The sequence below is a fragment of the Belonocnema kinseyi genome, chromosome 9, assembly GCF_010883055.1.
Source record: "Belonocnema kinseyi isolate 2016_QV_RU_SX_M_011 chromosome 9, B_treatae_v1, whole genome shotgun sequence".
NCBI lineage: Eukaryota > Metazoa > Arthropoda > Insecta > Hymenoptera > Cynipidae > Belonocnema > Belonocnema kinseyi.
Genome location: NC_046665.1, coordinates 47,778,329 through 47,790,537, shown reverse-complemented (window position 1 = coordinate 47,790,537; position 12,209 = coordinate 47,778,329). Strand labels below are relative to the sequence as shown.

General features: G+C 33.0%; 1 protein-coding gene across 1 annotated transcript in view; it reads right to left on the bottom strand.

Moving 5' to 3' along the window:
- Positions 1-12,209, bottom strand: part of LOC117180128 — a 28,152-nt gene that overhangs the window by 3,575 nt on the left and 12,368 nt on the right. Inside the window, exons 2-6 of the mRNA XM_033372471.1 lie at positions 8,780-9,000; positions 4,480-4,661; positions 3,729-3,876; positions 2,683-3,645; positions 2,352-2,581 (exon numbers count right to left, since the gene is read on the bottom strand). Coding sequence (XP_033228362.1) covers positions 2,352-2,581; positions 2,683-3,645; positions 3,729-3,876; positions 4,480-4,661; positions 8,780-9,000 — 1,744 coding nt within the window. The remainder of the gene's footprint in view (positions 1-2,351; positions 2,582-2,682; positions 3,646-3,728; positions 3,877-4,479; positions 4,662-8,779; positions 9,001-12,209) is intronic.

Sequence of the window (12,209 nt, the reverse complement as noted above, 5' to 3'; positions counted from 1 at the left end):
CCTTACATAACGACTTCGTGAGGTTCTTCGCTTGGGGTGGTTGCTAGAGAGATTGATCAGCAACCTGGGTCGGAGCAGTGTTGCGGAACGAACGTGTTATTTTATTTACTTAAATAGCACGATAATACTGGATCAATCTGAAAAATCTCTATCCCTTCCACACACTACTCCTTTCCCCTGCCGAGTGAGTCACGCCTACCCCGAAAGGGAAATGGCTTAATGGTGTAATAATAACAAATAATAGACTGGCGCCTTGTATGAAATATATATCTATGAATTCGCATTAAATAATCGGCTTTTTCTGAAAAGGCTTGAAATCAGAAACTATTCACACTTTAGAACAATAAAAATATTAAAAATGAATTATTTACGTTTTTTAAGTCTATCTACGTTAAATATTATACATATTGAGTTTTTTCTTTTTCTTTTTAGAAAGTAACTTGCGTTAAATAAATATATTAAAACAAAAATGGATAAATGTACTCAATAAGTTATCTTAAAAATTTCATGCTGATCATTTCTAAAATCAAAACTTACAGATCTGTTCACAATTTCGACCTGTAGACTATTTGGAATTGTAAGTTCTCGAGCCAGCCTACTGTACAGTGGGAAAAGTAAACCACGCGGGTTTTCTTTTTACTCCGGACTTTGCCTGAGCCTTTCGGGCACTTCGCGATCTAACTAGGCAGAGTCCGAAGTGAAAGGGCTACTTCGGACTGTACCTGACATCGCTCAGGCAATTCGCGGAGGGACTAGGCAGACTGCGGTGTGACGGCACATTGGACTTTGCCTGTAACATATATACATATATATTAGCGTGAACATCTTTATAAAGCGAAAAATAATTCCGTCAAAACTTCAAGTACACATGTTCTGTTTGTACCGTTTTATGTCTCAACGAGCTAGGTGAAAGGTTTGCATATATTTAGTTTAATTAAAAATGTCATCACATTATTTTTTCTCACTAAATGATATTTGGATGAAATTTTATAAATTCTATTCTTTAATAGCCCTGATCGGCTGCTGGCGAATCCGAAATGGCCAACAAATTTTTCGAAGCATCAAACCCAAATATCTTTTTGGACACTTCCAAAAATATTTAGGGTGTTTAAAAGTATAAAAAATAAAAAATGTAGCTATACAAATCTTTCTCATTATCTAGAAAGTCTTTGAAATAATTTTTAACGTCAATCAACTAAAATAAAAATTGTCAAGATCGAATGACAAGCGATAGATCAGCTTGTCAAAACTAGTGTTTGGTCACTATACAAAAACGTTTCACCACTACTCAGCGCCATAATAGACCGCCTCGACAGCGACACATTAGTGTTCAGAACAGTCCAAGAGACGTTCTATCCTGGCCTAGAAGAAGTTTTTTGCCCAAATTATTTTTGAATTTTAGAAAATTGTAATTTCACGTTTTTCTTGAAAACTAAGTAACAAGAAGACGTCAAAATAATACATCTGTTTCTTACATAAAGTTCTATCAAATGAGCATTTAACTTTCTGTTTGTCATTTTAACTTCTTTTAAAACAAGTTTTTCGATTCTAAGAGGAAAAATGTGAAATGCCTATTCAATAGAACTTTATATATGAAAGAAATGTACTCTTTTGACTTTTTCACGTATCCTCTTTAGTTCTCGAGAAAAACTCGAAATTACAATTTTTTCATATTCATAATAGATTTCTTCAGAAAAGATCATGTCGATGATTTTTTCATTCAGTAGAACATAGTTGTGCAACATTTCAGAATCAAATTAAGAACAAAATGTTTAGTGTTTGGTGTTTTTAACAAAAAAACTGACTAAAAGCTGCAATGTTGCTTATCTTCGCCAATTTAGTAAATTTTCAAGGAATACTTGAAAGGATTATTTTTCACTGATAAAGAAAATAATTCACCAAGTTGCAGCCAACCCCTATTCAGTGACGAAAATTAGTGTATTACACTTTTTACCATAATAATTTTTAATAATAATGATAAATAATAATAATTCTCATTTGTTCTTAAATTTAGTAAAAAAATTTTAATTTACTTATTTGATTTATGGTAATTGAACCGCTCATAGAATCTTATTAGAAGAAAATGTGAGACAAGTAAGATATAATTATTATTCTTCTTCAAATTGAGATTTAATATTTTCATTAAATGATATACAATGGTATATATGGTATATAAATAAATTCAATAAATGCATTTTCAAAACATTTTAAAAATACCGGATTTTGACATGCTTTGTTCAGAAAATTCTGTTAACTAAAAAGGTACAACTTAGGCTAGTGTACGTATTCAGTTTCGAAAATTATTTTTTGTTTGCCTCACGCTAATACATATATAAGACTTAAATACTAACCTGTAGGTTACTGTGTTGGCGATTGAAGCCGAAGTATGTTGATCTTCATGCTTTGGCGTACACTGCCGATGTGGTGTAAGTGGCAAATTCAAAATAAGTCCTTTACATTCTAAAAGTCTTTCCTCAGAACTACTAAACGAACTCCAAAATTCGGAATTACTTCTATCATTCATTGTTGTTTCATTTACTGTACCTCTATCATCAGCAATTCCATCTGGCGTTAACAATCCCTACATAGTTTATAAAAATTTCATTAAATTAAATTTTAAATCCAATTAAAATATTCTAACCAAAACAATTGGCAGATTAAATTCTAATCCAAAAATTTTACCTCTTCAATCGCAGCATCCTCCTCTTCATCATCTTTATTCAGATCATCCTGAAGAGGGGAAGACAAAATTAATTCTCTTCTTCGCCTAAGATTCTTCTCCTCATCTTTTGTTATATTTTCCATTTTCATCATCATTCTTTTTTTCAATTCTTGATCGTCAACTTCATCCACCAACTGCTGAAAAAGTTTTTTCCCCTTTTCTCCTTGGGAGACAATTTTTCTCATAACTTCACCAAAAATTTCAGCTGAAGTTGGATCTTTATCATCAATTTCATCAATTTTTTTCTCAATTTCAGCTATTTGCTTAAGCTTCTCAATTTCTTCAATTTTTTCATATTTCTTCTCTTCTGTAATATTTGCCTCAGGTTTAACTGTTGATCTTTCGAATTTCACTTGAGCACTATTTTCCTCAATTTGAGTTTCGTTCACGTTTTCCTGTGTCTTCTTTAATACTTCATTTATCAATTTAATTGTACTGCTCTCTAATTTAAATTGAATATTACTTTCCTCATTTTTATTAAAGTTTAAACTTGCATTTCCCGTTTTATTAATTAATTTGTTATCCAAATTTTCTGCATCGCGGTCTTTAGATTTTGTAAATTTAACTTCTGGTTGGATTTCAAATTTAGCTTCTAGTTGATCTGATTTTGAGAAATCGAAAAGATCCCTAGGGTCGAATTCTTTTTCCATGGTGGGTGGCTTATCAATATTTGCACTTTCTCTATAAACGCCTTCGTATCTATGATGAGGATTTTCCCGTTGATTTTTTTTCGTTTCGAGGGTTTTTTTCATTAGTAATGTCAAAATATTTCTCATTGCATTTGCATCTAATTCGTGGCTCGTCGGGTTTTGAAAACTTGAGCTGAAATAAGTGCGATTTTTACTGTTTGGTTTTTGGTGAAATTGAACATCCTGGTGAGCTCTTGTCATTTTATCTGCTGCATTGCTTGGACTTCTAGCATCCTAAAATACAGAATATGTTATTTATGTTTTTTATTTCTTATAGAAATATATTTTCTTTATTGACATATTCTCATTTTGTATACCTGTGGTGTTCCATTTATTTTCAGCAACCCTTGTTCTTCAGCAACTTGCAATAATTCTTCCAATTCTTCACTGCTATCGTCACCAATGAATGCACATTCATGCAGATGTTTATGTCCCCTGATAATTGTTAAGGATGCACCTGGCCATCTGTAAAATTATTTTTCATAGTTACCATAGTTTATATAGCTCCACTGGATAAAATGTTTTTTTTTTGGACCATAAAACGATTTGATAGCTATAGAAGCGCCAAATGTTTGTTTTTACCCTAACAATATTTCGTGGTTGTCCCAACAAATTTCCAAAACTTTTTATGTTACCCCGCTAATTTTCTTTGGTGTTCCAAGTATTTTTTGTCATCTGGACACATTTTGATGTCCAAAAAAATTTGTTTCATATCCCAAACAAATTTTACTTTTTTTCAGGACACTTGTTGTTGACCTAACAAAAATTATGTTTTGAATCAACAAAATCTCGATTTTGGTTCAATTCTTGTTTCAAAAAAATTTGGTTCTTTCAACATATCCACTAATCACCAACAATTTTTTCGGAGTCAGAAAACAAATATTATTGCTTCTATGATGGCAACCAATTCAAATAAAATAGTAAACATCATTAGAAATGGAAAATTTTCAAATTTTAAATTCAACTATAACTGAATCCAATTTCATAAAAAAATTGTTTATCAAAACTTTATTAATGAAATTTGATTTTGATTTCCTTGGCCTATTAATAAACTATTTAAAATTCTACCTTACACAAGTTGATACTGTGACGCTAGAACCTCGCAAAAGATAAAATCCCCAATATTCCTTCATGTCATCCTCTAAGACTAGATGTCTCGTCATCGAAACTGGTATCAATTCACCATTGATGTTTGGCTCATGGCTCATCAAGTAAGCATTGAAAGTTGTGTTGGCCTTAACCACCTGCCTCTGTAATAAGTAATTTAAAAATAAAAATTATAAATTTGAACTGTAATAAATTAGAATTTTTATTTTAGAAAAATTTAGAAAATATTTGGTAACAGATAATAAAAAGTTAATCAATTTTCAATCAATTATGCTTGATAAACACAAGTGAAGGGTATAATAGTATATTAGCTAAGCGTGATTAGATAAATTAAAAGATAAATGTGTATAATGAATTTTAAATACATTATACATATTAAATAACTATAAATGAAGGGTTGTGACGGCATAACTATGTAAGGGTATTTTTTTGACACATTTTATTGGCTTAAAAATCTAATAAATTCTACCGGGCAGTGGGCTGTTATCTCTATAAACTATATTGAAGCATACGAAAATTTAAATAATTGTATTTAATTACATTCTGTTGTTTTACTAAATGGTTACAAAATACAAATAAACTTAATATTTTTTATAAAAATAACACTAGTATTGTAAAATAAATTTTTAAAACAATTTTTTCAATTTAAGTTTTCACTTTTTAACATTCAATTTGTCTCGTGATGCATTTATAATGATTCAGACTTATGTTTTATTCATTTTTCCCTCTTTTGTTTATTGAGATCTCTAGGGCTTCATCAAATCTTGAGTGTAATTACTCTTTTTTGGGTGAGAATTCGATTTTCGAGACAGTTTTTTTTCTCTCTTGAAAACTTTTTACCGATAGACTTACATGCCTTGGTCGCAACACCCGTCATGAATATAAAAAACTTTTTCTCTAAGGAAATATTTTTTCGTGTACCATATTTGATCATTCTGATAAAAGAACGAAAAAAGTGTTAAAACAAATTATTTGGACTTCAGGTGGGCGTTTTATTCAATCCAGGCATTTGTATGAATGATACTCATGTTATGAATCATTAGCGCATATATAACTCAGTGATTATTAAGTCAAGTGTTATCTACTGTTTGCAAACATGAATTTTTAATTAGAGTAATTGTGTAATTATGAAAGTTTTGTTAAGTATCGAAAGAAACACATAGAAACTTGGGCACTTATTCACTTTTGAATTTCCAAACTTTGGCATTTATGTACTCTTGGAATTTCGAACTTTGGCACTTATGTGTTTTTGGTGTTCGAAAATTTGGTACATTATTTAAGTGACGGAAATCATTTCGATTCGGGCTGGCTGAGTATGTTAAAGTCACGAAATCGTTTCGGAACAAAACACTTTGTTTTTTAAAGAGATTTTACACAATAGTCGGTGACACAGTTTATACATAATTTCTTATCATTTTTTTTAATGTATTGGAGTATCTAAACTAATATCGATCTTTTACTTTATCTTATTTATTTTGATAGTTTTTTCATTCGCTTTCTAAATTCACGAGAAAATTGAAAAAAGTTCAAACGGATCAAAATGACAACGAGTTTTGTTTTTAAATCTTTAAACTCAATTTTCATAAAAAAAGCCATCGCTTTATTTATTATTTTTAAGTTAGCGCTAATATGGTGCATTTATCCCATAATAGTTTATAATTGTGTCAGAGTTTTTGGGAAGAGAAAACTGGATTTATCTGTTTGAATAATAAAAATTCTTATTTTTTTCCCTCAAGAAATAGACTATAGACATCAAAAATCACAAACGAGGAAAGTTGGTCGACTCGAAACCTTCGAAAAAACATTTCTCTATCTTGCGTTTTTTCAAATATTGTTTTCAGAAAAATACACAATCTCGTTATTGCAAACACATGTGAATTTTTATTCTTCATAAAAAGAAATCTTATTTACTCTTTTTCCAAACGGGGGCACGAGTTTTGTGTAAATTCCCTTAAAAAACAACGTACACTGGAATCGCTATTTACCAGAACTTGATATATCGTTGCTTCCGATGAAGAAATGGTCCAAGGAAGTGAGAGAGATGTTCTTGCAATGTCAGAAGAGTTGCGCAATTGACGGTTTGGCACTATAAGAAGCCATAAGCAAGAAGAAGAAAAAAGGTTCGGAGAAACCCGATTTATCGAGAAGGCCATTGACAACAGACACGAAATCCCCGGGAAATCGTAGTCACAGTATATTTTGACCCAAAACGATTCTGCGAATAAGCATATACACTGTGCAGCTTGCCTGATTTGAAATTAATTCAATCCAGTGTATTAATGAAAATACTAAGCTTTGATTTTTGATTAAAATAATTTAAAAATATATCTTAAATAATTATTTCTTTAAAATGATAGGGGGAGGGTATAAGGGGGTCCTAAATAATTATCCCATGGGATTTTGGTACCCCGTGGGATAGGATGAGGCCCGTGGGATAGATTGAGGCCCAGAAGATAGATGTGTCGCGTGGGCTAGTTTGGGTCTTGTAGAATAGTCTTAGATCCCGAGAGAAATTTGGTAGCCCGTGACTTTGGTTACGTCAGGTGAGATAGGTTGGGGGCCATTCATTATTTACGTAAGGACTTTTTGGCCACGCCCCCCCCCCCTTCCCATATAAGGACATTTAATATTTCTTGGACTCTTCCTCCCCTTCTTACGTAAGTATTTACCTAGTTTGTATATTAAAAATAAGAAAATAGATCTCATAGTTAGTGGAACGTCTTAATAGAGAACTTTTTTAGTTTTTGAAACAGCCCTTTAATTTTCTGTACAATTTTTGGCTCCTAAGACATTGCTGTATTACGGACATTTTGTCTTCAGGTGAAACGTCGTGTAACGAACAACCTCGAGGTTTACCAAACGCTTCGCTCTAGACAATTTAAAATATTACGTAAGAATGACTTTTCCCCCCTTCATCCTGAGATAAGGTCATCTCGAGATTTTTTAATAACCCTTCTCCCACTTGGGACCCTTGCGTAAATAATGAATTGTCCCTTGGTGCCTGTGGGATAGATTGGGTTCGAGGGATATATGGCGCCCCGTGGGATAAGGTGATAAGGTGGGCTAAAGTGTAGGGGTTCCGAAGCATAAGATGGTGTTCCGTGGGATAGGGGACGAACGGACGGAAACCCGATTGAAACTATAAGATTTTTAGCCCTGGGCTACAAAACACTAGTAATGAATAAAATAATCAAATATTTTTTTAAAGGATATTCGTAAGAATAGTACATTGTGCTTATACAGGTGCAGAAAGTAGGCACTCCCACATGACTCCGAAGTTTGATGTACGAGCCAGAGGCGAGCCGAGGGAGAGCTATAAACGAGCCAAAGACAAGATGAAAACGAAACGACCCGAAGATGAGTCGATGGCAAGTACTGTAAACTTCACAATAGTTGCAACTGACTACTTTCAGCACCTTTAGCGCACGATATTTTTTGTAACAAATTTCAGGAATTTTGGATTTGAGAAACAATAAAAACAAATTTTCCGAAATTGCTTCGAAATAGATGGTAAAATTAACTAAAATTTCTGGAAATTTTTGAATATCAGGAATTACGAGAAATTTTCTTTGAATTTATAAATTACCGAAAATTTCCAGAAATTTGAAGTATCCAAAGCTTTTTAAACAAAATGCACAAATTTCAAAAGTTTTCTGGTATTCAATAATTTACAAAATGTTCTATTATTTATCAGTCATCTATGCTAATCTATCAATATTTTATAGTCACTTATCACTTCAAGTTTGTCCAGTCACTATTTACTACTCACAATCAGTCTATCAAGCGTCGAGTCATAATGAAGTGAAGTTATGATTCTCGGCCATTTCTAGAAAATAATTCTGATTTGTAATGCGCAAGCGCATCAGCATTAACGAATCTTTTTTTTAAAGTGTTTTTACGACGGCATTGTAATTATTATTCACTTCCCGCATGCTGTACATGTCCCGAAAAGCGACCATTCAGTGCATGCGTTACAAAAAAATTATTCCATACTCAATGATGTTTTCCACCTTTGTAAAATATTCTTTTTTAATTACGAACAAGCATTTAAGTATAAAAATATTTCAGAGTTTTATTACATATAAAGTATACTTCAATGTTATTATTTCACGTTAATCTGTCGGTATTATAACAGGAAGGAAAATTATGCATAATATCCAGGTTCACCGAAAATATAAAATATGACTTAACCACCCAAAAATATTTACTTTTTGATTATTTAATATCTTTATAATAAATTTTTTCCTCATAAATGAAGTACCTGGCACCAAGTCGTCGATATTTTTCCATCTATCAGTCTTTGATCAGAAATAGTAAGAGGATAAAGTTGGGCCGAATAAACTCGGTACCTCAAATAAATTGGACCAGCAATCAAAATGGCCGGCAGAATTGCACCAAGGACGCACAACCGAAGAAGTCTCAATGGAACCTTGAATTCCACCTTCCGAGTTTGTCTTTCCCTTCTCCTTCCTCCTTCCTCATCTGAAAAAAATAATTAAAAGACACGCAAACATGTTAGAATTGTTTGCCTGAAAAAAATGCTTGCAAACATAATTTATATGCTGTACTAAAAAACTAGCCGTACTCGCTTATGTGACCCTGCAGAAGCTATAAAAATAATAAATAGCAGCTAAACTTCCTTATTCTCACAGAAAAAAATTCCAGTCTTTGATAACTCCTTGGGATATTTTCCCCGTTCACAAAAGTGAATCACAAGGAATTTCCCTGTTATGAATTTTAAATGTTATAAAAATATGTTAGCAAAGAGACTAAGGAAACCAAACTTTACATAACCTTCGAAGTTTAGGATAGGGAAATTATGTTAAAATAATTGAAGCAGAAAATCACGTTCTAGATTTATGTTGAGATCAGGCCAGGGACCTTTCGTTTTTTTAGTTCGATCTTTTTGTAGCGATTGTTTGTGGGATTGAGGCCAATTAATAAGTCGTGAAAATTTTCGATGTCTTTAGCGAATAATCATAATACTAATTTTACATTTCATTTTTTTAGTTTTTCTGATGCAAAATCTCTTACAAATACAAATGATAATTAGTTTTAATTAAATTATTGTAAACAATATAACCCGTCTGGAAATTTGGTCGTGGGCCTAACCCGGCCCAAGCCTGGAAAAACTAAGCCCTGGCCTGGTGATCAAGCCTGGGTCAAGCTAGAATGAAACGCTAAATCTTGACAGGATCTGGCTCGATCGCCAGGCTCGATTGCCGCGCCTAGCCCAGACTTCACCGTAGTTCAATATCGATCCCTAGCAATTTTCTTATAGGACTACATTTTTTTATACAACTATTTATGGAACCACTACCAGAAGTATCTGTGGTATCTTCAACCTCGTTGACAATGGGATCTTTATTTAGTCTTGGAAGTTTTGAATTTATAATATTATTCTCATTTACAAAAGTCATTTTAATTGCGGGTTCATTAAGGGCATGTGATACTTACAGTTTCCCCGGCTTTTTTTTCCACAAAAATGAAAATTTTTAAAAACTGAATTGGGAGATGCTATAAAATATCATAACGGACGTCCCCGCACTCTTTTTTGAGGGATAATAGCAAAAAAATTTATTGTGCTAAATAAAAATTACATGCATATGTATTATTTTGAGGTTACGTCGTTTTTCATCTCTGCCTTTCCGATAATCTGGAAATTATTAATAGAATAAACTTTTTTGATTGCCTGCAAGAAGGGTTAGTTCTGGGAGATTAGTTACTATGTTTATTTGCAAGTCCAAAGTTTTCGGCCAAAAATATTGTGTAGTTTAAAAGTAACGCACAGAAGAATTGTAACATACATTAGCAATATCAAAAATTTTGTTGAAAAAAAAAACACAACTAAAGTGTGTGCTAACGTCCGTTAGCATGTTCGCTATCATTTCTCAACTTTTGAAGACAAAATATTGATTATTCTAGGAAAAAGCCGTCGGAACCTAAAACTGGTAAAATCGATACTAATTCCTAAGCGCTATGCAAATTAATCAGATTTTTCTAAATTAAAACTTTTTTTTAATTAAACCAAAAAAAAGTTTGTGGGGACGTCCATTAGCATAGTCGCTATCATGTCCCAAATTTTTAAGAAAAAATATTGATTATTGGAGAAAAAAGCCGTCGGAACGTAAAACTGGTAAAATCGAAAATTTTCTAAGTATCACATGCCCGTAAATATATCTTCAGGTTCTGATTCTAGCTCGTCGATTGCATCACCATCTACACAATCAATCACAATACACATACAATCATTTCGTGCTTAATCCTTTTTTATTACATAAATAATTATTTATGCCTGCATAAATATAATATACTTACAAGATCGTTATTTAGAGGATAGAATTACACATGCTTAATGTCTTATTATAATTTAAAATTAATTTACTCACTTTCGAAATCTACACGTAAGTATGCAATAGTGGTTTTTGCTCGATGTCTCCTGACTCTACAAGGGCTTTTTATTATTTGAGGCATTTTACGACTTAAAACAATGACACTCTTTTAAGCACACACAAAGTTACATAGTGGATATTGAATAATGCACAAAATAACCCAACGCCATCTGCCATGAATTTTAGGAACTTTGCCACTATCTATCTAGCCGAGGTTGAGGTCGAGCCATTGAGAAATACAAGCTAGAGCCAGGCTCGAGGCCCCCCGCCTGACCCAAGCTTGGAACCGGGAAGATACCTGGCGATTTCTAAACGGGAATCTTATTATTATTACATCATTAAGCCATTTCCCTTTCGGGGTAGGCGTGACTCACTCGGTAGGGGAAAGGAGTAGTGTGTGGAAGGAATAGAGATTTTTCAGATTGATCCAGAATTCTCGTGCTATTTAAGTAAATAACACGTTCGTTCCGCAACACTGTTCCGACCCAGGTTGCTGATCAATCTCTTTAGCAATCACCCCAAGCAAATAACCTTCACGAAGTCGTTATATAAGGTTCTCCACTTCGGTCCATTAGTGGCCAAGGTCTTTTGTTTCAGGCGTCATTCAATCTGCTAACACTCTTCTTATTAACTATTTGCCGCCATACTTTCCTGTCCTGGCATACTTCTCTAGCTTCTTTTATGTCCATGCATTTTTTCATACAGGCTCTCGTGTTTCTGTGACTTCTTATGTCTCTTCTAACTAGGGTCTCATTCACACATTCTAACCATTCTTTCTGCGGTCTACCTCTGGGCACGCTGCCATTTACTTTACCTTGATACACTTGTTTCGTTAGTCGTTCATTTGGCATTCTCTGAATATGTCCGAACCATCTTAACCGATTTCTTTCCCATGTGTCTACTAGCGTCTCTTCTGCACCACATTCTTTTAGAATTGTCTCGTTACTTACTTTGTCCATCAGGGTTTTCCCACATATTATGCGCATGAATCTCATGTCAATTGCGTTAATTTTACTCTTATCTTTTTCTTGATAAGTCTATGTCTCGCTACTGTACAGTACTGTCGGTACAAATATGGAATTATGTATTGCCATTTTAGCTTTATTTCATACATTTTTACTTCTGATAAGGGGACCTGCTCTACCAATAACCTTCTTACCTTCATTTATTCGTCTATCTAATTCCTCATCTAACTTTCCGTCCCTAGTAAATAAGCTACCAAGATATACGAACTTATCGACTTGTTCAATTCTCTCATCATTTAATAAAATATTGCATAGTGTTTTCTCACTCTTCCCT